Here is a 27538-nt window from a genome sequence, read left to right on the forward strand (position 1 = left end):
GTTCAGCTTTTTTGTCCTAGTTCCTGGAAGTATACGCATGTGTTTGTACATGAAAGCAAAACCGGAGTCAAATTCCTTCTGTGTGTTCACATACTTAAAACAGACTCTGATTCTGATATAAATCAATTGCTGAAATTGTGGGCATTCTGCTTTTATTTTGAAAGATTAAAACCATACCGGAAGTAGTACCGGAAGTCAAACAGCTAAACTTTATTTCCGCGTTTGAAGCTAAGTAAGTTAGCTTCAGAGCTACAGGCAGTATCAACCTGCAGGAGAGACATTAACCACTAAAATGGACTTAAAAACACGATCTTTTTTATTAATACCAACATAAAGACTTCCCAGCGACACTCGGAAGGACTGAATAGCTGTCGAAACCCGTGAAGACGTCAACTTAACCGCGCAGGTTTGTAGTTTTAACGCTTTTTTAACGAACTTACAATTTCAGTTTCAACTAATATGAAATGTTGTTATCAGCTTGCTGGCACAAACTCCATCACTAACAACTCGTTATAACTCGTTATAGGTGTGATTTTATATCGATTAAACGTTACTGCTGCTGTTGTCTGGCTGTGTTTATGAACCTATGTTGAGCTGGACGCTTGTTTACTTGAACTGTGTTACAGAGAGTGAAACTAAACTGAGAGCAGTCCGGACTTTCCTCAAGTCGTCACATGAGAAATTAAAAGTGGAATTGAAATCTTATTCCTAAAATAAATGCTACACTTTTTCATGAAACTAGTCTCCCCATATCTTGTTCTCATTTTACACCTCCCACAGCAGGTAGTTTCCTCTTTTATTTTCTTTTTTTTTTTTACTGACATTGACTTTGATTACTAACTGGATTAAATAATCCTTTATCTGTTCTCTTACCTCATGTTGGGGATCAATGATGTCCGGTTTTAATTGATCTAATATCTATAGCACAGGGTTTCCTATATTTTACTCACCTAAAATGTCCTTAACTTACCATAACCTTCCTGTCTAATGTATTTAAAAGTTTGGTGGCTTTAAGTTATAGTTAACTCAAGGAATAAATGTTCCTTCATGGGGTGTTTTAGTTCAAAATAAATATTGTTTTATTTGTTTTCTTCCATCTTGCAATGTTTCTGACAAACCTGGAGGATGAAGTGTTTCCTTGTGGTCAGATTATGCTTCTTTCTTAAGACTAATCAACAAGTTTAAAGAGCTGAATAAACTCAGGTTGTTGTTGAGATTGACAACATTGTTGTTTGTACAATCCTTCACAATTTCTTTTTTTATGATTCATAATGAAGCTACAGATCTTAGAGCAAGAAAAGATGCCATTTTTTCAATCTGTCTGAATGTTTTGGAGAAGAAATGTTGATGCCAACAGCAGCATGTTTTCTTCTTCTGAAGATAACGGAGGCTCCCTCCAGGATAGAGACTTCAGAAGAAGGTTTATTAATATATTGGTTGTTTTTTGACATCTGTGCTGATGATTTAAACAATTAATTAGTAATCAAATTCGTTGACTTCTCTCTGACAGCAATGAGCAGCAGCCCTGCATCTGTCCAGATGGACGAGCTCAGGAGGAGATCCCAGTCCCTCCTGTCGGCCTCCGGTTTAGCCCAGGATGTGAAGGCCGAGGTCCAGACCATGGCCAACGCCTCCCTGCCCTTGTCAGAGAAGTACCGTCACTTTGGAGCGGAGGCCATGCTGAGGGAGAACACGGCTGTCCGCAACAGACAGGAGGTAAAGTTTTGTTTGCCTGTACGCCTGGGCGGATGTTTCCTCACGTACCACAAACATAACATCAACATAACAATAGATTAAGTCTAAAAGTCTCTAAAAATGGGCACAAAAATGGCTTTAATCAGTTTATCCTGTGCAGCGGAGGCACTTCTTTATCTTAAGCTGAGTGATAAATGACCACTAGGGGGCAGGAAAGCACAAAGCAACACACAGCCTCAACGCTCAGTTAGTCATTTCAGAGTTAATATTCAAAAAATGTATGAAAAATATGTCGTATTTTATTTTCATAAAATATAGATAACTAATCCTCTGGCATGCACAGTTTTAGTGTCTTTTTTTTTTTTCTTTAAATCTGGACAGCGCAAAGGAAATCATAAAGAGAGTCTTTTCCTGGAACTGATGTGTCCATCTTTAGAAACATGACGTGCTCTGTAAGAAAGTAAGATATAAGACTGTATGTACGACAAAAATATAAAATCTGAATGTGTCAAATATGTGATACTCAGTCAACTTGAATTTAAGGGTAATATTTTCCTATACAGTATGTAGGTGCAAAGGTTTTTACCTCACTTCACAATGTGCAATATTTTTGTTTTTATATCTCCTGCCTTCTTTTTTTATATTCCCTCTGTGCATATTTTTTTCTATATCTCCTCCTTATCTTATCTTATCTTATCTCATCAGGTTTTGGAGTCTTTGAGTAGACTCATCAAGGCCTTGAGCATCCTGGAGAAGTACGGCTGTAACCTGACCACTCCCACCAGGCCCCGATACTGGAGGAGCGTCAAGCACAACAACCCCGTCTTCAGAACGACTGTGGATGCCGTCAAGGTGAGCAAAAACCTCAGCTAATTTTGTTTTGGTAATTTGTACCCTCATCCAGTCATCAAGAACAAATCCTCATTTTCCTCCACAGGGAGGCCGGAGAGTCCTGTATCTGTACGGTTACACCAATCAGCAGATAGACGGCCTCAGTTTCCCAGATGAAGTTGCTGAACCAGACGTTGAAAAAGTTGCAGCAGTGACGCTGGAAGTCATGACCTTACGCATAGAGGTGGACATGATCATTAAGGTATTTGTCATCTCAGTGCTGTGAACGTCTGAGCTCAGCTGTGTTTGCGTGAGAAATTCTCTGTATTCCATTTCTTGTACCTCTGTTTGTTCAGGGTACCCATCCTCATCTAGAGTTCTTCAAAGACATCATCCCATTCATCATCCAGCAGGTCTGTGCAAACATGTGCAATAACTGTACACTGTGCTGCCACAATGCTCATATTTTTATCTGTTAGTCTTTATTATTGTAAAATTATCATGTTGAATTTGATATCGTCCGTAGGGAAACTACATGATAAAACTAAAATCATGTAAAATATAATTTCATGCAAACTTCTATTATTGTTTATCTTCATTATCATGTGTGTCAGTTCTCTGCAAAGGTAACCTGATGTAAAACAAACACAGTTATAAAATACCTGGGCCATGTTTTTATATATTTTGGGTTTGAAATGACTGGTACATTAGATCGCTGCAGTCGGAAGCAGAAAACAGGCTGCAACGGTCGTGATGTAATCTTTCGGGGAAACCACGCCCATCAAAGTAGGTCCACTAGAAGAGCTTGTTTTACCACTGACAGGCTCAGATTGTTATTCTCAGTGTGTGATAGCATCATGGAAAGGATCCCTACAGAGAGAGACCTGGAAGATCCTTTTGGTTTAACCACAAACAGCCGTTATATCGCTCTCTGCACACACACCAGACTACATTGGGAAAAAAAAGTCGAGTAGAGTAGAGTAGTTGCTCTACTGTCGGCTCAAACAGTTAGTTTATTTGTGCTATTGTGTTGGATCCAAACTAGCCATTTAAAATATCAAAGTCACACAATTACACAAGCAGTAATTTAACACTCATTTTGAACACAAAATATGTAAAAATGGTGTTATATCCTAAAAGTAAAGTGAAAAAACTACAGGAGGTTAATCTCTAAATACAAGGTATACACTTATCAGTACTTTAGCTGCAATGTTTATCCAGTTAATTACATTTCTTCCTTCCACTGCATGTTTTAATCGTAAATTGATGCTGCTTTCTTCAGAATAAGTTGGTGGAAGACGCCGTGGTCGTCCATCCTGGAGAGGAGAAGCAGGGAGACAAACTGCAGGTTGTCGCTCCTCCAGCTGAACCCACTCAGGGCCCCGAAGGGCAACCCCTGAAGCCATCGCCAGGTGAGCAGTCTGCTTTAGGAGACACCAGGAGACAGTTTTTAGGTTTGTGTGTAGCATACGTATCTAGAAGCTCAAACACTCTTTGTGTCCAGACTCTCCTGCAGCTGGTGAGTGTAATTTGTGTGGTGGCCCTTCGTCTCTGGTTTGTCCATCTTGTGAAAATCAAAGTTTCTGCGACGCATGCGATGGCCTCTTTCACCGCCACCCCTCCAGAGCCAATCACAAGAGAGACAACATACAGAAAACCACACAGGGTAAGTCATGAACATAAGAACAACAATAAAGAACAGCAGGAGAGGAAAGTTTGTTTTAATCTTTTTTTTTTTCTCTTCTCAGAGACCTGCAGCGTCTGTGGGATTTCTTCTGTTTATGCTCAGTGCCCCACTTGTGTCCAGAGGTTGTGTCGCAACTGTGACAGGCTTTTCCACTCTCACCCTGACCGCAAAGGACATAACAGGACTACTGTTGCGCCAGCCAAAACATCCAGGTGAGCAGAAAAAGGAACGTGATGATATTTAAAAGCCTTTCGCCGGCAGGTTCACTTCCTCATTTGGCAGCGGTGTGGTGTAATGATCGGAGCGGCGGTTAGACCGAGACGGTCACAGGTTGCTGGTCAAAGCCGATGCTGAATCCTTGTTCTGCTCACTCAGTGGAAGTTGTGGCAAAAATAGAAATTTTAGTAAAGATGTTATCTATAAATGTATGAAAAGACCTTCGGGAAAAAGTCCAAATCTTCTCACTGGGACGAGCAAATGAAGAAAAATAATTAACCTCATCAATCAACCTTAACAGCCCTGACACACAACTATAATTTCTGTATAATTCTGATTGTTTCTCAGTCCATCTCTGTCACCTTGGGAGTGTGCTCATTGCACCACAGTGAACGAGATGCGAGCCGTCCTCTGTACAACGTGTGAACGGCCCCGACTCGCCACGGCTGCCTCCACTGTTCAGGATAGCCCGATGTCGGCTCCTACGTCTCCCAACACAGGTGACATTTGAGGCATTTTTAAAAATACGACCTCTCAGACAGATCAGAGCCCCTGGAACATGTGCAGTGCAGCAGCTTCAGTGAGCTCTCTGTGTTTGACCCCTCAGAGTGGCAGTGTAAGAGCTGCACGGTGGTGAATCAAGGCAGCAGCATCCTCTGTGAGGTGTGTGAGCGCCCTCGTCTGGCCACTCGTCCACCTGTCGCTCCAGGGCTGTCCAGCCCAGGATCTCCGTCTGACTCTGGGATAAAGGTTTGTCTCACTGCTGCTGTCTTTGTCCTTTTAATCTTTAGTTTTTGTAGGGACCCCAAACCCCCACACCTTCCCTATCATCCATTAACATTTCTGCACTGTGCTAAAGTGGAATCACCTGAATCTGCAGCTTTACGGAGCTTGATAGTGAGTTTTATTGTTGATGATTTTGTCAATTTTTAACCACTAACGTATAATTTTGCCTCTTTCTTCCTTCTTGTCTTCTTCTTTCACAGTGGATGTGCCAGTTCTGTACCTACGTAAACACCAAGCCCACCCTGGCGTGTGAGATGTGCAACTTGTCATGTAAAGACTCTGCTGGAGCTTCTCTGCCCCACTCCCTCCTGCAGACTCGGCCCGGCGCTAATGATGAACCCCAGCTCGGTGTGAAGCCCCAGCCGAAGCCCAGAGTCAACCTGGAGATGAGGAGGCAGAATGGGATGAAGGAAGACGGCCTCTTTCTCATCCACCAGATCAGAGTAGGTCAACGCTGATAAATCTAAAGATATTTACTTAAGTATAATGTTGGACAGTGAAAAGCAATAAACTCTCACACTTGAGAAGCTTGAAATGTGAAATGTTGTACAGTACCAAAGCAGTTGTAGAGTAATTCTCTGCTAATCAACTAATTGACTGAATCAACAAAAAGTTAATTGACAATAAGGTTGAAAATCAAATAATTGTTTTTAAAGTAGTTCATTAAAACAAAAGTTGCAGGTTTCAGCTTCATTAGTTTGAGAAACAGCTGCTTTTCTCAGTTTTGTATGATTGTAAATTGAATATATTTTGATTTTGGGCAATTTTACAGCAATTCTTTTTGGACAATTTATAGACCAATTAAATAATTAACCTACCAAATTAATCTACTCATCTAAGACCTTTACACTGCAAGAAGTGGGGCTTTTTCTTGATTTATGGTCTATAAAACGTAGAGATTCACCCCGTTTCTCCGTCCTAGGAAGCAGAGAAGCGTGGCGTCAGCCCCGAAGAGGTGTACGCAGCCATCTGCATGTGCGGCGGCAGCAACACCAACCCCTGTGACTGGCTGACGTCGGAGCTGCCTCACCTGCTGGACGAGATCTGCGCCTTGGCGGCTTCCGTCCAGCTGAACTACAAAGCAGGGGACTGTGAGACGGAGCCGACGGTGGAGAGAGACGGAGACGGAGACGGAGACGGAGACGAGCCCGAGGGGAGCGGCCCCGATGTCGCAGACGAAGGTGTGAAGCTGTCCAGAGCCGAGGCCAAGCTGGCCTGGTTGGCGGCAGGAGGAGACACAGACAGAGCTGTGAGACAGCTGCTGAGAGACAGACAGTTAAAGGTAGGACAGCTAACAATCAACACATTCAAAACATATAATCTTCCAAAACCTCTCACATCACTATTGTAAGTGCAGCCTAGCCTTTAAAGGACTCCAAGCCAAACTAATTCAGGAAAGACAACGTGATGTTTGTCTTCACTTGAACTTTAAAAACAATATTTAGTTACTTAAGTTGTATTGTCACAATCTGTCACAGAAAGAGTGAACACAAACCGATGAAAGCCCTTGTATTGGAGTGTCTGTAGCGACAGTCCATCACCCAGCGGTGGCTGGTCTGCCAGTGGTTTGCTGAGTTGTGAGTGAACGGTTACTGTGGTCAAACAAATTAATAAAAGATCCATGACTACAGGCGACGAAGCTGAAAAAAAAGAAACAAACTCCACAGAAACAGGAAACAGAGACAGGTACTTAAAATAACAATTCCAGCTGCTACAGCAAAATTCAATAGAACCCTATTTAATATGTTATTGATTTGCTGTTGGCTCTTTATTCATGCGTGGGCAGGACAGCAGGGGGAGCAGACTTTCAACAGCTTTTTACGGACGAAATTATAACGTGAGAAAACGGGATGTCTGTCGAGCGTGTCCTGGTTTTCTGACCTTGAGAGATAACTCAGAACAAAGACTGTCTGTGGTATGTTGGGAGTAATTCGTAGGAGTGTGAACAACCCTCTCCTGAACCTGATTAATGAGCATGATGAGGAAACTCCCAACTGCTTTGAAGAACACGCTGAAAACTGGGCGATGGAGACAGTAGATTTATCCCGGATCTCATAGGCTTCTACAGAGTAACACAATCATATGTTCACATATTTTAGACTTAAATAGTGTGTTACACCAAGTACGGCCAAATAAAACTGACAAAAGCAGATTGATACAGTGAATTTTTGAGTTTTTCAAGCCGAAATGCCAGGTTTTGTGTTATTTGTCCCTTCTAGCAGTGGAGGTGCATCAATTCTAAGACCTACAGGGTTTTTAGCAGAGTATTGATCCAAAGATTAGTGCCCTTTTCTTTTTTCTTTTTCATCGGTAACGATCGTCCTGTCAATCAGCGTAACAGTTCTGCCCTATGGAGCCGAAACACATTAACAACATGTTGACTTAGAAATTAGTTAAGACCAAAATCTTACATTTATGTTGACATATAACGTTTTTTAGTTAACAGTTAACTGGGCCTACGCTAATGTTAATGTTAATGCTAAAGCCAGAGCCCCAGTTAAAGCTAATTAGAGATAGCCACATCTAGCCTTGACCAGAATATATAAATTTACCAACTAATTTATTTGTAATGTAGTTTGTAATCCCACATAAGTGAGGCAGAAGCTTTTCAGCCTGAAAACTTGAATCCTTTTCTCTCAACTTGAGCTTTTCTGGAGCCACTGCACTGCTTGTTGTAGTCCTAATGGACAAAGTGAGCCACCACGCTTGGCCTCTTAGCCCCTCCAGTTCCTTCACAGTTGGCTGGTTTTATTGTCTTGGTGCCAGGCGGTGCAGGTAGGATGGGCTTTGAGCGAGTGCCAGACTGCTCTGATAACACTGAAGGATGGACCTCTTTGATCCAGACGTGCCCGCTTGTCTTTCTCTCCCAGGTGAAGTGATCCGGCAGGATGTGGGCTCCTCAGACAGATGTGTGCTAGGCTAGGAAGTTTGAGCTTTTGGTGTCTTTGGTGTGGGCTGCATGCTGTAGCAAGAATGTGATATCAGATTCAAATGAGGACCACTGAGGCTCCTCATGTTGTTATTTTATTCATGAAGGTGAAAATTGAACCACATCAATGCGTGTGTATATATATATATATAATACATAATTAACCATAACTATTAACCATAACCATTGACCATAACTATTCAGATCAAATACATTTCGTTAATCTAATGAGACTTTAGGAGGCAAATAACTGGAACTGAAAGGGTTAACAGTGCTGACTGAAAGTACCATTAAACCTTGAGTCCTAAAGTTGCTGTTATCAGTAGCTGTGTCAAGCGGAAAATACATCCAGATAAAGTTATATGCTTGTTTTCTTGTTAATTAGAGTCAAAAAGTGATAAATAAACCTACAATTCCTGGAAAAAGGGCTTATCCATACTTGTATACATTTATATATAAATGTCTTTGTGCCAACAAGCTTTAATGTCCTAAAAACATTATAAAAGTATTAATATTTTAAGATATTATGATTGCAACGACTGTCTAAGAAAAGGTGTTTAGTTTGGATCTCGTATCAGGTCACTTAACCCCTGTTTGATCTCCCTTTAAGTAGCTTAACCATAAGTTTGGGGAAATCTTTATATTCTGCTGATTCAGATGTCATGTGAACCATTCAGCATGATGTTTTTTTGTACCTCCACAAACTTAGAGACTTAGTTAACTCAACGGCAAGTCAGTAGGGTTCTGAAGTGCATTAAGGTTGATGATTTCCCTCCCTGCTGTGTGTGTGTGTGTGTGTGTGTGTGTGTGTGTGTGTGTGTGTGTGTGTGTGTGTGTGTGTGTGTGTGTGTGTGTGTGTCTGTGTGTCTGAGTGCAGATGAAGGAGCTGCACTGTCTGGGCTTCAGAGACGTGCTGCAGTGTGAGGAGGCCCTGCGGCTGAGCGGAGGAGAGGTGAAGGGGGCGCTGTCTCTGCTTCAGCGCCCTCTGCTCGAGCCCTTCCACCACCGTATCTGGGCCGAGCAGCCCGAGCCGCCAATAGATCCCAAACACCCAGACAAACAGGTCAGGCTGCACCGCAAAATTACCCGAGGGCTTTTTGGTGTGACGTGGTAATCATGTATGTTTATGGTTTTGAAAGGAGAAACGCCCGTGAATACTTGAGGAGTGGTGTTTTGTTTATAAGCCTTTGCTATTTCTAAAGTCCCTGTCGTCCTCGTGTGCACCCTGCAGAGGATGTGCAGGCGTCTGCTGGCGCTGTACGACCTGCCCAGCTGGGGGCGCTGCGAGCTCGTCCTCGCGCTGCTCCAAGAGCCGGACGTCACCTACTCTCTGGAGGACGTGGTGCAAGCTGTGAAAGAGTCGCACGACAAGGATTTCATCAGGCGTGTCCTCAACAACGAGTGCCCCTGCTGTCTGTGCATCTTCCCCCGCAGCAAGGTGGGTCAGCTGCCGTTTGGTATAATAAGAGTGTTTAATATGTTGTATTCATTAAGACAAACTTAACGTCTTACAGCACAGCATTATTTTACACTTTACACTTTCCAGCTGACTTTTAAAAACAACCCAGTTACACTGCATGATTTAGTCAAGCAGTAAATAGAGAAACAACAGAATCAGAATTCATTTAATAGAAGAAGAAGAAGATCTGTAATGATGTGTAGAAATAATGAAGAGGAATTCAGTAAAGTGAAGAATTTATTTGTTAAAACACAGAAAAAACCTTGTCCTACTTATTCTGTGCATCAACCAACAAACACATCTGTGGTCAGAAAGTCCTGTTACATGTTATTTCCAGTCTAACTTCCTGGCACACCGTTTGGCCAGAAGGCAACAATACTAACCACAGAGGAGCTGTGCTGCAACAGGAATAAATGAGCTTTCACACTGGGCAAACATTCAATATCAATATTTACACAGAGCCAATTCATAACATCGTTATCTCGAGACACTTTTCATAAAGTAAATGTATGTAATCAATGTGCATCTGACTGAATTCATTCCTTTGTACAGTAGATTTGTGGGACTGAATGATCCCTGATTTACACCATTCTGTGTTTTATTTATTTTTAAAACAACTGAATTGGGAGAGAAGTCTGAGAGCACAGCTGCTCATGTCTTCCTCTCCTTCCCTTGTCTCAGATGCAGTCCCTGACTTCCTGTCAGTGCTCCGTGTGCCACGACTGCTTCAGGCAGCACTTCACCATCGCCGTGAGAGACAAACACATCAGAGACATGGTGTGTCCCGTCTGCAGCGGGCCGGACATCAACGACCCCGAACAACTGGACAGCTACTTCTCCACGCTGGACATTCAGGTGAGAGAGGGGAGAGGGGTGAGACAGGTGGTGAAATCAGCAGGTTTCTAACTAATGTACTGTAATGGTGGTTATCAAACCCTCTGAGGCAACCACAGCTGATCAAATCACGTCCACTAAAAGAGCTTGTTTTAGCCACTGACAGGCTCAGATTGCTATTCTAAGTGTCTGACAGCATTATGGAAAGGATCCCTACAGAGAGAGACCTGGAAGATCCTTTTGGTTTAACCACAAACAGCCGTTATATCAAAGCCACCAGACTCCATTGACAAAAACAGTAATTTTACCTCGCAGAAGCCAGGAGTTGCTGGTCTGCCGCTGCCTCAATCGGTTAGTTTGTTTGTGTTACTTTGTGACTTTGGTGTTTTAACACATTAGTTCAGATCTGAACTTCCTCTTTAAAAACACAAAAGTCACAGCAACTGATCAGCAACCTTTGAGTTCTGCAAGGTAAAATTACTGATTTTGTCAATGGAGTCTGGTGTGTGTGCAGAGAGCGATATAACGGCTGTTTGTGGTTAAACCAAAAGGATCTTCTCTCTGTAGGGATCCTTTACGTGATGCTGTCAGACACTTAGAATAACACTCTGAGCCTGTCGGCGGCTAAAACAAGCACTTTTAATGGAGCTACTTTGATCAGGTGGAGTTGCCCCAAAGGATCACGTTACAGCCTGTGGCAATCTACTGGACCAGTTCCAAAACAACCATAAGGTGGGGTTTAAAAATATTAGAACTGAAGAACTGTCAACATATTAAATATTTGATTATTATCATTACATAAAAGAAACTGTCTACATGCAAAGTATGTGATGAGAAAAAACTTGTGGTCAAACCTCCCGTAGAAAAACACTCTCATGAGTTCCTCTTGTCTTAATTTGAATGTATGAAATAGGACTCTAAACCACAGTGGTTACATTGGTGTAGTTCTAGTCAAAGTCTGATGTGTGCACTGTCGTGGTTAACCGATCCTGTCCTCTACCATATATCTATACATTTCTCCCACAGTATCTTATTACTTACTAATTCATATCAGGAATAACTTTAAGTTTGGTTCAGCTAAACAGGAGCCAAAGGAGGATTTATATAATTTCATCAGTTCACTTAAAATCTGTCTTGAAGTGTGTAAACGTGCTTTTAACTTGGCATGAAGAAGATATTGAACATGCACAAATTTATCTTTTATTTCATTAAACTGTATACTACAGTGATTTACAGAGGAAAAAGCTTGCAAGGGATTGAAATGAAGCCCAGCAGGGTGAGAGATGATGAGAATAATGTGTGTCCATGTTGTGTTTGTCCAGCTGCGAGGCTGCCTGGAGCTCGACGTGTACGATCTGTTTCATAAAAAGCTGATGGAGCACGCCCTGATGAAAGACCCAAAGTTCCTGTGGTGCTATCACGTGAGGTTTTTTCCCCATCATAAATCAGTCCTGTTGTTCTTCCCTCTCTCACCTTATCAGCTCCCACAGTTTGACCTCCTCCCTCCTCCACCTGTAGTTTGCATACCCTGCTTTTCATACCTCCATCTTTAGCTCTGGTAGACGTAATGGAAAAAAAACTACATGCATACTTAAATAAGTATCTATTTGTTGTTTTTAGAGTCATTGCAGATTAATTTACCAGTTATTTTCTCAGTATTTTAATCTCTTTATCAATAAAATGCCAGAAAACTGAGAAATCCAGATTTTTTTTTAGTGATTTAAAACAGAAAAACACACAAAACACAATTTAAAAAGTGACTAAATTCATCATTGACATAGCTGCAGATGCATGTTCTATCTATATTCTTATTGATCTGTTATTTAGCACATTAGAACAGTATGTGAAGTGCTGGGCACTACGTCTGCATAAATATCCCACAATGCAACAACACCATAACAGAGAAGCCGGCTCTGGCGTAACGTCTGTAATGAGTCCATTTAAGTGTAAGGTTTCACTCTGTGAGGCATAATGTATTTTTTTTTAATGAGTTATTAATGGTTATGCGTCTCCAACTGGCAAAGAGGCTTTCGGGAAGTGATGCGGTCGGCTACTTTACTTATTTATTATTATTAATGTTTAGAATCCCAAGCAGGGAGTTTAGTTTTTTCTTATAATTTTTATGGAGAGAGAGGGAAGATATAAAACATTAGAAATGCTGCATATTTAAGGAGAGACCATCTTTGTATTTTTCCCAGTGCACCTTTGGGTTCATCAATGATGGAGACCAGCTGAAGGTCACCTGCCCGTCATGCCGCAAGAGTTTTTGCGCTCAGTGCAAGAAACCTGTGAGTAGAACTTATTTTAAGTTTGATAAGAATAATGAGAAACGGTTGAGACGTTCGGCCTTGAAACTTTGGCTGCTGTTCAGTGAACTAACCATTAACTCCCTCTCCGGTCCCAGTGGGAGCCGCAGCACCAGGATCTGTCCTGCGAGCAGTTCCAGCAGTGGAAGAGGGACAACGACCCGGAGTACCAGAGGCAGGGCCTGGCCGGCTACCTGAGAGACAACGGCATCAGTGAGGACACTTTGACTTCGTTTCAGCTTTTTAACTCCGCCTTTGTTTACACAGCAGTCAGCCTCACGCAGCCCAGCGTTTATTTACAGCCTTTTCTCACGACCGTCTTTAAAAAAAGGTCCTGAAACTCACATTTCTTTTTCTTTTTTTTTTTTCAAGGTTTTGTTTTGCAAAATAATGCTTTACATAAATAACTAAATCAGCATTAGGCAGTGTAAGTACACTTAAAGTTCTGCACTTGGGTACAATTTTAGGTCATTTTATCCTTCAATTTCACTAATTCAGAGGGAAACATTCTACATTTTACTCCACTCCACTAATTTGACAGCTGTAGTTGCTTTTAAGATTAAAGGGCTGTACGTACATTATAAAATATGATGCAAAGTTATAGATTACAGTAAATTACAGTACTTTTATAGAATGATGATAGTTTCAGGGTGGCCACGGGTCTGGAAAGTGCTTGAAAGTGCTTTGCCATCACAAGGTCAAATACACAGCCTGTCGTCTAGGAAGCCCACATTGTTTAGTCTCGACTTCTGCAGGACTTTGTCTCACTACGTTATGTTTTGGAATAAACACACTTACCAGCATGTGGTGTCGTCTCGCAGCCTGTCCTCACTGCAGGTTCCAGTACGCTCTGACGAAAGGCGGCTGCATGCACTTCAGCTGCTCCCAGTGCAGGTACCAGTTCTGCAGCGGCTGCAACAACCCCTACCACAAGGTGAGACCCAGACAGGCTGTTAAGGGACAGTAATATAAGTGTAGTTTATTTCCTCTTTGGGTGGGTTTGACTGGACTGAACAAATATAAACCCTGATATAACTTTTTTAAGACTTTAACTTTCAGTTTATTTACATAATGAATATGTAGCTGTTTGTTCCCTCCCTCAGACGGTGTGTAAGACGGCCCAGTGCACCTACACCGGCCTGCACGCTCATCACCCCCGCGACTGTCTCTTCTACCTGCGGGACTGGGAGCCGCTCAGACTCCAGGAGCTGCTGCAGGTGAGGAAACTGTTTCCAGACCATCATCAACATCAGCTTCGTCCTCCAGCTGCAGAAAAACGTGGACTGTTGACGGTTGTGTGATTAGAAACACGACTCTGACCAACTCTCTCTATTCTGGCTACTGAAAACTTAAATTTTAGACCAGACTAGAACAGTTAAATAAAAGTATTTGCCATATTTAAATCCCAGGAATGTTGACTACTTGTATGTGTCCCCTCAGAGGAGCGGTGTGGAGTTCAACACGGATCCTTCTACTGGAACTCAAACTGGTAAAACAGCTTTTGTTCATCAGCAGAGAAACATAATTTTCCTTCTCATCCAAAGAAACAGGAAATTTAAAACCTTTAGTTGCTTCAGGGTTCAAACCAGTCCTGGAATTCCTTGAAAAACCTGGAATCTGAACAAAAGTTAGAGGAGATTTAGATCTGGAATTCTTGAACCAAATCTATGAGCTGCCTCCTTGTGTTTTTCCAGACGCCTGTTGTGTGATGGAGCAGAAAGACGAAGGAGGTCTGCAGATCGATTCACCGTGTGGCAGCCAAACACAACCGGGACAGGCTGGACTCTGCGAGTGAGTGTGTGTGTGATGAACGACACAGACAGCAGCCAATAGCTCGTCCTAAACACGGTTTCCTGCAGCGTGTTGAGTGTGAAAGCCAATTAATTTAGCATTAAAGCGTGATAAACGGTCACAAACGGCCTCTTATCGAACCTCAATTCTTTCATTTTGCACAAACGTGCTTGCTCACACTCTCCAAAGTCCTGAACGCTGGTATCTAATGTTTTGTTTACTTATTCTTTGATCAGATACTTTGAGTTTTGTTTGTAAAAGGCTGAAATGATGGTTTCCCAGCAGTCCTTCAACATTTCACTGTGCTGTTTTGAACTGGAGGGAAAAGAGCTCCGAATGAAAATGATCCTGTTAACATAGTTTTGAGGCAGAAAGGGAAGCGACTCTCCTCTCTTGGGGATCTCTTGGCTTGCAGATGTGCTCTCCTGCAGAGGGAGGTCAGCACTTGGACATCCTTTAAAAAAAAACCAACTGCATTCTTTCCTTGTTGGGTCATTTTGATCTCATTTATTCAGGCAGCAGTTTTAGGACCAGGGCTGAGTTTAGGATTAAGGTTAGAGGTTGTGCTGCCATTTGGTGAGAACAAATGTTCTCAGCTGAACTCTGGAAAAATCGCTTCAAATCAACATTTTTATAAGAACAGTGTGACATTGTGGTGCTTTTAGGGATGAACCTGCAGCTTTCCTCGGCTTTATGGAGCTTTAAAGTGATTCTCAGCTCATTATTTAGCAGCAGAAGACTCATATTCCCCTCAGGAGTTGGTGGAGACCAAAACAGAGCTAAAGGTGTGGTCGCAACTAATTTCTGCTGCCCCCAAGTGGCCTAAAAACTCAAAAATGGGCTTAAAATGGGCTTAAAAGTGCAGGTCTGTAAGTCTTTAACTAAAAAATGTGTGTGTTCCTGCAGGAAACACTACAAGGAGTACCTGGTGAGTCTGATCAACGCTCACTCCCTGGACCCCGCCCGGCTCTACACCGCCCAGGAGCTGACCCGGGCCAGTGAGAGATACCAGGTGGACACGCAGAGAGGAGAGAACGAGGACGACAACACTTACCAGGATCGACTGCTGAAGGTGAGACTCACCTGCGTAAAGCCTCAGAGGATCCTGACCCCGTCCCTCTTCAGCTGTAACGTCCATGATGCCGACACAATCACAATCAGCTCATTTTCAGATTAACGTCTGTCAACACGGGGCGCAATTACACCTGCAGCCAATCATCAACAAATTAAACTCCCAGGTTAAATACCTTTTTCAAAATAAAAGCTTGCTGAATGTGTTCATTTACAGTTTTTTTTTTTTCTCTCACAGAAACTGATGGAGGTCCCTCTTGGAGAAAAAGTTCCACGAAACAAATAAAAAGGTTCCTGAACACATCACCAGCCTCCAGAAATGTCTGGAAGTCTGTCTGGAAAATAAAAAACAGTCATGGAAGCACTTAAACAACACGACATCTGACACACTGACACTTGAGCTTTCGTGTATACGTCTGTAGTTTGATCCTGTATGAATGTGACAGAGTGATGATTTATCTTTTGCACTTGAAAGAAAAGAGAAAAACAAAAAAGAGCCTATTTTTGGAAATATATGTTATAAAGTAGGATTACTGGGTAAAGTTATATGAATAAAACCGGAAATATTAAACCATGTAAATGTAAAAATGTTGGATGTTTTGTCCGATTTTCTGCTGTCGGGTTTCTCTGTTTGGCTTCTGTATGATGGATGAATCAATACATAATAAATGAATAATGACTATTTTAAAATGTGGATTTATTCATGTACGTAAGGCAAAAATAATCAATACATGTTTCATGTCTGATTACTTTGTTTCACACTTAGTTTATTAAGTGCTGCTTTGAATACTTTAGTATTTCTGTTTTACTACTAATCTAAGCCTCAATTAATTAATATGTTTACTTTGCAGAAGAGATTTTACATAAAATCATAAAAAATAAATAAATGCATTAAATAAATTCCTCCCTAAAGTTTAGTTTAATATAATTAAACCTTAAAAATATACACAAGGTCAGATTTTATCATCAGATTTAAGGGAATATTTGAGTACATTTACTCAAGTACTGCACTTAAGTACTATTTTGAGGTACTTATACTTCATTTGAATGTTATCTTGTACTTTACTAAGTAAGAGTTTTGCAAAAACAGAAGTGTGACGTCACAGGAGACGCTCTGCTGCTCAGAGCACTTTTACTTTTAGTACTTTACATGTTCCTGATTTCTATGTTTACCGCTCACTATCTTTAATGTGCTGTTGGCACTTTTACTATCAAGTAAATGATCCTAATTCATCTTCCCTCCATCACAGTGGTGTTATTTAATAAGTGGTTATTTAATGTGGATACTAAAAAGCCACTAAAGCAGCATGATGTTTTACTTTTAACTGTTTTCTTACAGTTGCAGTGGTATTAATACTTTTACTAAAAGGATCTTAATACATCCTCCATCAGATTTACAGTTTTATTTGTTAATGTTTTTTAATTTTTTTTTAATTTATTTGTATTTTATCTTTTCATTGCTTAATATTATTCTATTCTATTCTAAATTAGGCACAAAAGACGCTTTAAATCCATCAAATATTACAGTTTACGTGACAAAAATCTCCCAAAAAACATGTTTAATTTATCGTGTTTATCCTAAATTTAACCAGAAAGGCCTCACTGGTGTTGGTATTATTTGATTAATGATTATTTATATATATATTTAGATTATTCTTATCTATTGATACAGCTTTATTATGATAGAGATACATTAATTATAGATGTGTGTGTGTGTGTGTGTGTATTGTCGTCCCCTCGTGGCCGCCGCACGCCCTGTTTCCCTAAAGTCACGTGACTTCTGGGAAAAGGAGCGCCTGCACAGTCCGGACCGCAGCTCTCAGACAGTCACAGTTTGCAGACGCACACACACCGCGCAGGAAAACACAACTGAGGTAAACGAAACTCTGCTCTACTTCCTTAATTTAACACCTTTGCGTCTATATTTGATGTAAACCTATAAATGTCTCTTGCAGCAGGTGAGGGCCGATTTATCCCTCCCGCACCAGACTCCGTTCAAAAAAGTGGCGATTTTAGAATTTGAGTTTTTATGCGAGTTCCTCTGGTTTATTGTCTCGATTCGGGGTGAAGCTGCTAAAGCGAGCCGGGAAATGTTACTCACGCTAAATCAAGTCGATGTTTTAACTTTCACGCGTATATTTGTGATATTATTATTCATTTTACTTGTTAGTTGTTATGAGAAAAGCGTTATTAAAATATGAGTGGAGGGCGACATGTGACATGCATCTGATGGTGGCTGGTTGGTTGGTTTGTTTGTTTGAGTCTCTGTTGTTGTTTGTGGCTTTTTAGGTATTAGATCAAGAGTCATGGCAGCAGGAAGAATACGCTCCACACGGAGACTGCGCTCATGGATCGTGGAACAGGTGTGTGTGTGTGTGTGTGAGGGTGAGGGTGAGGGTGGGGGTGAGGAAGACAGAGAGGGAGGGGGGAGAAGGAAAGGGAAAGAGCTGCAGGGTAAACAACCAAACAAAATGTGATGGAGGAAGGAGATATTTACATCTTTTACTACAGTAAAAAAAAAGTAAAAGTACTATTAAATATTCTATCATTAGATTAATATTCCTCATTATTGATGGAAAAAAAGCAGGATTTTACTGTTGGAGCTCATTTTGAACTATTTAGTATCAAACTGCAGCTTGATGATTATTTTCTCCATCAATACATTGATTGATTGGTTTGTCGAAATGGTGAGAAATAGTGAGAAATGGTGTCAAAGTGGCTCCTTCACAGGCCAGATATTAAAAATAAGTTAAAATTATGAGACTGATTTAAAGGACGAGCAGCAAATCCTCACATTAAAGCTGAAACCATATAATAAATATAAATATTATTATTAATAATAATACTTTTAATAATAATCATTTAACAATAATGATATTATTATTATTATTATTATTATTATTATTATTATTATTATTATAATAATGATGATGATGATGATGATGATGATGATGATGATAGTAATAATAATAATGATAATAATAAAAGTTGTGGGGAAAAGCACGTATTTCTGGATTAAGAATCAAAGCAGGTGAAACGTATTGATACGTATTGATAATCTTGCTCCCTGTTTTATCTCAGGCTGATGTTTTTGTTTTAGCAGACTAATCTAACTAATCTAATGTAGATTAAATTTCTTTTCCTAAACGTGTGCAGAAGTGGAAGTCTGGCTGGTTTTTCAGCCCTGAACAGTGTCTGCAGGTTAGCAGGCTGTCGTCGCTGCACAGAGGAGCTTCAGAGTGTCGAAGTGACGTCTGTGTGTGTTTGTGTGTTTGTGAGCAGGTCAGCAGCGGTAAATACCCGGGGCTGGTGTGGGACGACGATGCCAAAACCATGTTCCGCATCCCGTGGAAGCACGCAGGGAAGCAGGACTTCCGCAAGGACGAGGACGGCGCCATCTTCAAGGTCCAGACGCGTCCCAGAGGGAGGTGGGAGGTTGGTGCCGCTGACGTAGTTTGACCTGACATCTCTGTCCTCCACAGGCGTGGGCGGAGTACAAAGGCAAGCCGACAGACGGGGTTCAAAACAACCCGGCGTCCTGGAAGACCCGCCTGCGCTGCGCCCTCAACAAGAGCCCGGAGTTCATGGAGGTGAACGAGCGAGCCCAGCTGGACATCTCAGAGCCCTACAAGGTCTACCGCCTGGTGCCCATCAACGAGCAGGGTGAGACCAGCTCCCCGGTCCTGCAACAGTTTAATCCTCAGCCCACAGGAAGCCCTGTGTCCGTCAGCTGATCTGCTCCAAACAGGCACAACACGAGGTCACACCCAGTTGGCTCACACTCCACAATAAACTCAGAGCAAACATCAGAAGTGGTAGTGAAACCATCTGCAGTAAAAACCTGTGATAACAGCAGGTTTTAAAGGGAGACACCTTTATATTCTGGGCAGGTGCTGCGTTTAAGGGCAGACAGAAAGCTTCTTAACCGAGTCAGTCCACTGAAAATAATACTATTTATGAATAAAATGATAGTTGTTGACGATATTTATTAAGCAAAAATGCTAAAATATCATTTCTATTGAATATATTTGGGTTCTTTTGACACTTCGTGGTGGAAATGGTTTAGTGATAGTAATTCTAACAGTTAGGCGGATCGGTAGGAGTGTGGTGAATGTTAACTGGAGATAAGACGCCATCGTCCAGCTGTGCCAAAACATTGAGCCTCCCACATTAATTAGATAAGGGTTGTTTTTTTTTATAAAGCTGAATTATTCCGATAAGACTATCAAGCAGCTACAGGGAGACTTAACCTCCAACATGTGCGTAATGATGTTCAGTTTAGTGGCTGCTGCGTTAGTTATTAGTCAGGTGGTTGTGAAAAGTAAAAAGGTGAAGTACAAAAGCTCCATGTGATCCTCAAATATGAAAAACAGCCACAATTTTGTTTAAAATCAACAGAATATGTTTTGAAACTGGAAAAAATATCTAATTAATGTCACCAAACAGCGAAAAAGTGCATTTAGCAGCACAATTTCTACAATCTTAGCTGCACTTCATGAGAAACTTTACATTTTTCACTGACAGTTTGACTGGATTCATTCATCTGGACAGAAATGATGTGGAATTATTCATTTAAACAAAGTTAGAAATGATTCACTGACTGACAAAAATAACTTCTGTCGTCATGTAAACTGAATCTATTTGGCCGGACAGAAAGAAAAATCAGTTTTATTACTTCAGATTATCAATATTAGTTCAGGATTAATCACTCTGACAGATTGTTGGTCTGCAGCTGGTAAAACCATGACTGCTCTCTGTGGACCGTGGTTTCACCACACACACTCACACCCTCACTGAACACATGGGCACAAAGCGCTGATTAAAAGGTCACGCAGGGCGCCTTTAGAAACTTCTTCTGCTTGTGTCGCAATGACATTTTCCTCCCCGTCTCTACTCACTGATTTCTTAAGAAACTTTATCGTCACCTTTTCCACACTTGATTTGGTTTTTTAAAAACACACTCTGATCTGACTCTGTCTTTAGCTTCTGTCCCCTGAATACAGTCAGGGTGACGCCGACGATGATTCCTGAGCTCTTGATTCTTCTACACCTGCAGCTAAAAGGTGCTGCTGCCTGCTCTCTGCTGACGTCCTCCTGCTTCAATCACTGATTCACATGTTCTTCTTCCCTGCTGCCTCATTGCTCTGCATTGCCTGTGTGTTTAAAGGTGCTCTGCTAACAACCCTGCCTCGCTGTACATGGTGACCCAGTGAGAAAAGGCCAAAGTCCACCGCTGACAGAGCCTGACTGCATTTGTTTCCCTTTTTTATTTATCATTATGGGATTAAATTTGCCTTTTAAGCAAATGTTTATGAGTTTATTTAAGTTCACGAGTTGCACTGCGTCACTATGTTTCCTGTTTTCTGTGATGCAAATGAGTGAAATGATTTATTAAGAACAATAAAGACACCATAAAGACAATTACAGATCATGTGACTTGTTGCTGAGTTGATACTGGGGTGAAAAAGGTCAGCGTATAACTGGGACAAGTATATTTACTGGGAGAAAAAGCAGCTCTGCTTTACTGTAAAACCTTAAAAATGCTTTTCGTGCTCGTGTTTACTTTCAGATTAAACTCGGATCATTCGTCTTCTGTAGTTTTTGACCCTGGATGAACTCTGTCTGTTTAGGTGTGGTGGTTCCAGAAAAGAAGTGCAGAGGGAAAACCGCCAAGAGGCCGAAGAGGAGGAAGAGGAGGAGCAGCAGCAGCAGCAGTAGTAGTGAATCAGAGAGCGAAGACGCCAGTCCGCTCAAACAGATAAAGATAGAAGAGGCCACGTCACAGATGGTGAGTGGAACCAGCTGTAGCACATTTATTAAAGTCTAAACACAGAAATGGAACGAAGCAACCGCGTGCATTCATTAAAGTTCTGCACAAAAGTCTATAATATAATAAATATTCTTCAAAATCAATTCATTAAACACAATACTGTGCTGCAGATCAAACACACGGCAGGATCAAAATGTGCTCAGACCATTAAAATACTGCTCGCACATGTTAAAGGATGAGCAATTATATAATATTTATATTATACTACCTTTACTTTAATACTTTCAGTTAATACTTTAGTAAAAATTTACTTGCAACACAATTTAGTATGCAAACAAATCTAAATACCAATGTAATAAATGCCACTTTATATTATTATTATTATATTATAAATAAGAATGTGTGTTGTCAAACAAACTACAAATGTTGGATTCAATTAAACCAGGAGACATTTAAATTATTTCTTTTCTAGCTAAAGTCCGGCAGTAATACTTTTCTACGTACTAAAACCTGCTTAGTATGTCATATGTAGCATGCTGCGTTAGCATTAATGTTTAAAAAAACAGCTAACGAGAATCAAGTTTTTGTCTTATCGCTCCACACAAGAAGGCTAAAAGCTGTAACTTCAGTCCCTTGCAGCCAGTTTTAAGAATATTTTGCGAGTAAAGTGCAACAAAAACAGCTTAAACTGAGGCAAAAGTCTGAAAATGTGACTCTGACAGTGAGGAGCGTGAATAATAATCCTAATATTTACTGTGGAATATCACTGCACCCTTCTGATTCTCAGTGCATCGAAGAGGCTCTGCTGCAGAGCACCAACATCCCCGTCCTGACGGAGGAGCCGACTCAGTTCGTCGCCACCATACAGAGAGATGGTGAGTCTTAACTAACCAGACATCTTTAGATGGAAAGCAGCTCATGGAAACCACAAACTCCCCTCCCGACAGACGGGGGGAGTCCTCTGCCACATTTAGGGAGGGAGAGTTAAAGCAGCAGCTCACACGTTTGGGCACTTTGAACCAATCAGGATCACAGAAATTTGAGATTTCAGCAGCTCGATCGTGAGGTTCATGAAGCTTTCCTGTATTCGCAGAAATTCTGACTCAAACTGAAACTCACGCTGTCAGCAACTGCAGTTAAAACAAAAAAAAAAAAACCAAACATGAGTGTGGGAATCTACTTAGTGACCCCCTGCAGTCAAACATGAGCCGGTTTCTCAGAGTAATCTGGGCTCTTAATTACAAAATACTGTGTCAGTGAGTACAAAACAGGCTTTAAGTTCAAGGTTCAGTTCAACATCGGTGGCATTATTCCAAAACAACCAGCTGATCTATCACTTCCTCTCTCTCTCTCTCTCTGTCTGTCTGTCTCTCTCTCTGTCTGTCTGTCTGTCTCTCTGTCTGTCTGTCTGTCTCTCAGCGGTCGATGAGATCAGGTTGGACGTGCGGATCGAGGAGAGCGTCTCTGCTCCGACAGCAGGTAACAGGGTGGAAAAGCTTAGCAGCTCGTTATGTGTAGCCGTACATGAGAGGTGGTAACAGATAGATTTTTACATTCCCACGATATGATCCCAGGAACGAACACATCAGACCCCCACCCCACCCCCAGGTAAAGTTTGTCCAGGATCAAAAGCCGAGCCAGGTGGAGCAGCTCTCCCTCCACCTGTGCAGAAAGCTTCCTGTATACCTGAAGTCAGCTCCTTTAAATCAGAGCTTCAAACATCACTTTTTATTGTCGCTTTGCAGCAAATTAGAAACATTAATTCTTAATAATGTGCAACTGTTTGACTTTTAAATGCAGTTTCTTTTCAATCTTTAACTGTTTTTGGTGGATTTTCCTGTTTGCTCTTATTTTCTAATGGAAAGTTTTCATATTTTCTTAATTTTAATGCATTTCAGGAGGTTTTAGGTGTTCACTTGCTTTAACCTTCCTCCCTCCCTGTTTCTGCCTCCCCAGACCAGGACTCCTTCAATGTGGTGGTTCATTATTTAGGACAGCAGGTCCTCAGACGTCAGATCCAGGGCACCGACGCCAGGATAATGTACTCGCCTCCTTCTCCCGCTCCGCCGACTCCGGACGCCCTCAAAGTTCGGTTTCCTCGCATCCCGCTGCCGGAGCCTCCCTCCACGCTGGCGGCCGGCCCGGAGCTGCAGGCCCTGTTCACCCTGCTGCCCTTCATGGAGCGAGGCGTGGTGCTGACCTCCACGCCGCAGGGGGTCTACGGGAAGCGGTTCTGCCGGGGGCGGGTCTTCTGGACGGGGCCGCACACGACCACGCCGGGGCTGCACAAGATGGAGAGGAACACGGATCCGGTGCTGCTCTTCAGTAAAGACGCCTTCAAGCAACGTGAGACACTGAACGTTAACTAGATGACGGGTTTTTACTCAAAGAACATGATTTAATGAGGATTAAATCTGTTAGTTGATCCTCAGAACATTAAATCTGCAAACATTTTGATAAGTGATTTGTGTTTTTTAGCAAAAATATCCAACGTTCTCTGGTTCCAGCTTCTCAAACAGGGAATTTTGGAGGTTTTTTGTCACATATGTTCACAAAATAAATGTATTTTGAGACTAGTTGGCAGGTGAAACAGGAAATGTTATGGCTGCACAGTGACTTCTGGCATTACAGAGAAGAAAACACTAAGAAATGGATCCGTTATTAATCAATAATTTGCAGTTGCAACCCAAATAGCTTGTCCAAACTCAAAACAAGTAGTTTTAAAATATGTATTGAACTCACTGTTCTTCCTCCTGAATCAGAGCTGGAGCACTACTGTTCGAACGGGGGCGAGCCTCCTCAGTACGGCGTCACTCTGTGTTTCGGAGAAGAGCTGAGCAACACCGAAGACCCGGCCAGCAAACTCATCATTGTCCAGGTGAACGCACACACTGCAGGCTGATTTTTTTGACTTTAAAATCATTTCTTCACGGACTCGTTTCCGCCATGAACGCCAGAATGAAGCTTTTTGTTTGAAGCTCCATTTAAAACCCTGATTGGCTTTCAACATATGGAGGACAAATCGTGTCTCTGAGCGTGAAAATACCATCAGATTAATGAATAAAATGTTATATGTACAATAATATTCTACTAAAAGTGGTCAGACGGTGGTGGAAGGTACATTTACTTAATTAAAGTACATTGTGACTTGAATTTATTGAGACTTTAAACTTCTACTTCAGGTAAATATCGAACTTTTTACTCCACAACATTTGTCTGACAGTTTTTAGAGATACATGATTCTCACACATCCCATGATGCATTGCTGTAGATTAAACTACCAACAGTATATAAAATAGTGAACTTTAAACATCTACATCAGTAAAAATGCAACATATTCATTAACGCAGCAGTAAAGTTATTCCAGAAACATCAGATAAATACTGACGGGGAACATTTTACTTTAAATGTTTTTACTTACTTTGGGTTTTGCAGGACTTTTTCAGTGTGTTATCAGTAGTTTTATTTAAAAAAAGAATCTGAATACTTCTTCCACCACTGCAAATAAAGCACGTGAAGCTTAATTTACTTAAAATTTGCATTGTGAGCAAAACTTTTGCAAGTCAAATATAAATTCTATTACTGTATCTATATCTACTGTTTTATTTGCATTACAAATATTCATGTATTTCATTTAATTTTATTTAGATATTATACGTTTTTAATAGTTACTCATCCCGCGATGATTTAAGTGGAGTTACCCCACCAGTGACAGTAACACACAAACACAAATATTCACCATCACCTCTGACGTCTGTCCCCTGCAGATCACGTTCCCGTGGGCAGAGGAGCAGGTCCAGAACACTCAGTCCATCTTCGACTCCATCAGCTTCCTCCAGTCTCTGGCCAGTCAGTCTCCACTGGGAGAAATAACTCTAAACCTGGTCACCGTGCCCTCCCCCACGTCCGAGATGGCCACCTGTGGGCCCTTCTGAGTGCTTTGTCCAACGTGAAGGGGTTTCATTCCAAAAAAATAAGAGCCATCCCCGCCTCAATCTATCAAAATAAGAGCTTAAAAAGGGCTGAGCTCTGTGTCGACGTCCATCATCTAAAGTGCTTCTCGTAACTGGCGCACAAAACCGATATCCAAATAGTTTTTTTATACAATTCAGCCCCAACAGACAGCACAAAGCAGATCTTATGGCACTAATGGGGGGCAAAAAACAACTGGAAATGAAATAACAAAAATAATGGATTTTTTAACCCCTGAAAGTGGACATTGAGCTTTTCTTGAATGCACTTTGGAAGCACTACGTGTAGACCAACACTGAGGAGTCGTCTAGAAGTAGCTGGTAGAATTAATCATCAACAATCAGCCCTTTTATGCAGAATATTCTCTGGTTCCAGCTTCTCAAATGTGTCGACCTGCGTTTTTATTTGTCATTTGTGACAGTGAATTTAATATATTTAGGTTTTAGACTGTTAAACTGATAATAATTGCAGCTCTAGTCATCGTTCTTCTCTCCGTTACTCATGGTGGCTGCATGTTTGTTGTCCTCTAAGCCAGTGGTTCCCAACCTGAGGGTCGGCACCCCCCAGGAAGGGTCATGAGTCACATCCAAGGGGGTCAAGAGTAGATTAGCAGCATCTTTGCTCTTTTTCTTATGAATTATTAGATCATTCTTAGTGGTTTTGGGCCTTTTAAGCATTCAAGAAGTATTCAAATGAAACAAATTCAGCCAGGAAAGCACTGAAGACACTTTTTTTAGTTTAACAAATTCACAAACTAAAAAGGTTGGGAACCACTTGGCGTCTGATGATAAGTGTGCTCTGTATAAACGTGTTTTAGACATCACATATCACTTTTACTGTAAAATAAAGGGAAACACAACATTGTAGTCGTAGCTGTAGTGAGCAAACATGTATTTTGCATTAATTTCATTTTTTTTTTCCTTTTTAATGCAACGCCTGTCAGTCAAATCCAGCTCTAATGTCGTTTTGTCTCGTGTTTGTTGTGAGACACTGATGCTTTTCACATCATAACCAGGTGAATGATTTCTGAGAAACCTACATTGTCAGAGAGAGAGAGACTGTAAACATGGCGTTAGTAGTTTGGAAGTCAAATTCTGGCAGTGCTTTAGACATTTTAAAGAGCTGTTACTAAACATCCTACATTTCCATACAGAAGTCTTGCAGTAAAAAGCTGCTGAAGCTCAGAATATGTGTTTTTTGTTCAGGATGTCAGGAGTTCACACTTGTTTTTTTTTTTATTATTGCAAAAGGAAGCTACACAAGCAGCTCAAGTCAACACCGAGTGAGCTGCGTGTTTCAGCTTAAGAAAAAAAAAAGGTTGTCAAGGCGACATTAAGAAGTACGAAGTGGCACAGAGAGATTATTGCCTTAAACTGGGGTCATGTTTACCATGTTCACCCTCAGAGTGACCCACAGGTTTGGGATTCATGACTCTGTAGGAGTTGTGGTGTTAACTTTTTATTTAATTTAGCCTTAATTAACACTATGTAAACATTTCATAAACATCTTAAGCACACTATAATGTCATACACAGCTACGAGGACACTTTAACTGTTTAGTAATTATCAAAAATAGCTTTGCCTATTAAGATATTTTATACGACAACTGTATTTTACTATATTGTCATTTATATCTGCAGCCTTCACGTTAAAGTTGTTGTCACTTGTAGCTGCATTACAATGCTTTTTAAACATTTATTAAATGTTTATATACTGCTTGTGAGATCGAGATCCTCAACCTGAACCTGAAATTCTGACAAAAACAAAAAACTCATATTTCAAGCTTCAACGAATTCCTATTTACAGCAGGACTTTTGCACTGTAAGGTGTTTCTGTTATTTTGTCCACCCCCCTGGAGCTTGAAATGTACATAGGCATAACAGTAACAGAGCGACAAAAAACACACAACGGGACCAGAAGTACCACAGGTGTACTGTAATAGCGTTTAAAAGGTGGATTTTTCATTTAAATCAACAGGGTGTTGGGCTGAACCACAAGGCACACTGATGGGGGAGTGGTGGGTGAGTGGTGGGGGGGGAGTGGTGGGAGACTGCGGAGATCTACCAAACTGTAAATATGTTGTTATTTATGCATGTTCTATGTTATGTCCCCGGTCAGTCGAGAGAATGCATTAAAGGTGAACTTATTCCTAAACTCTGAGTGGAAGGTGAGCTTGTGTCGGGTTATTAAAA

At 41.2% G+C, this 27538-nt stretch overlaps 1 protein-coding gene and 1 long non-coding RNA gene across 3 annotated transcripts; one reads left to right on the top strand and one right to left on the bottom strand.

The window, feature by feature from the left end:
* The first annotated feature begins 242 nt into the window (after positions 1–242).
* On the top strand, positions 243–27506 carry LOC139220983 (E3 ubiquitin-protein ligase RNF31-like). Its single transcript, XM_070852877.1, has 32 exons — positions 243–406; positions 1511–1716; positions 2401–2547; positions 2633–2788; positions 2883–2939; positions 3809–3938; positions 4031–4192; positions 4275–4425; positions 4778–4929; positions 5037–5179; positions 5416–5658; positions 6138–6497; positions 9022–9207; positions 9376–9582; positions 10285–10458; positions 11760–11858; positions 12636–12725; positions 12842–12956; positions 13565–13677; positions 13847–13960; positions 14184–14232; positions 14438–14534; positions 15441–15612; positions 17351–17437; positions 18888–19010; positions 19088–19268; positions 21236–21393; positions 22163–22250; positions 22795–22854; positions 23332–23721; positions 24138–24253; positions 25143–27506. The coding sequence occupies exons 2-32, from the start codon at positions 1513–1515 to the stop codon at positions 25308–25310; spliced, it is 4692 nt and encodes a 1563-aa protein (XP_070708978.1). The 5' UTR covers positions 243–406; positions 1511–1512; the 3' UTR covers positions 25311–27506.
* LOC139220985 (uncharacterized) lies at positions 9823–19040 on the bottom strand. 2 transcript variants are annotated; one of them, XR_011585868.1, is made up of 6 exons: positions 18906–19040; positions 15842–15940; positions 13877–15739; positions 13542–13667; positions 12818–12937; positions 9823–10446 (listed from the first exon to the last, which is right to left on the bottom strand). It is a non-coding gene; the product is annotated as an uncharacterized lncRNA (long non-coding RNA). The 2 variants fall into 2 exon arrangements; XR_011585867.1 differs by having other exon boundaries at positions 13812–15739.
* Positions 27507–27538: the final 32 nt, after the last annotated feature.

The sequence above is a fragment of the Pempheris klunzingeri genome, chromosome 21 (assembly GCF_042242105.1).
Source record: "Pempheris klunzingeri isolate RE-2024b chromosome 21, fPemKlu1.hap1, whole genome shotgun sequence".
NCBI lineage: Eukaryota > Metazoa > Chordata > Actinopteri > Acropomatiformes > Pempheridae > Pempheris > Pempheris klunzingeri.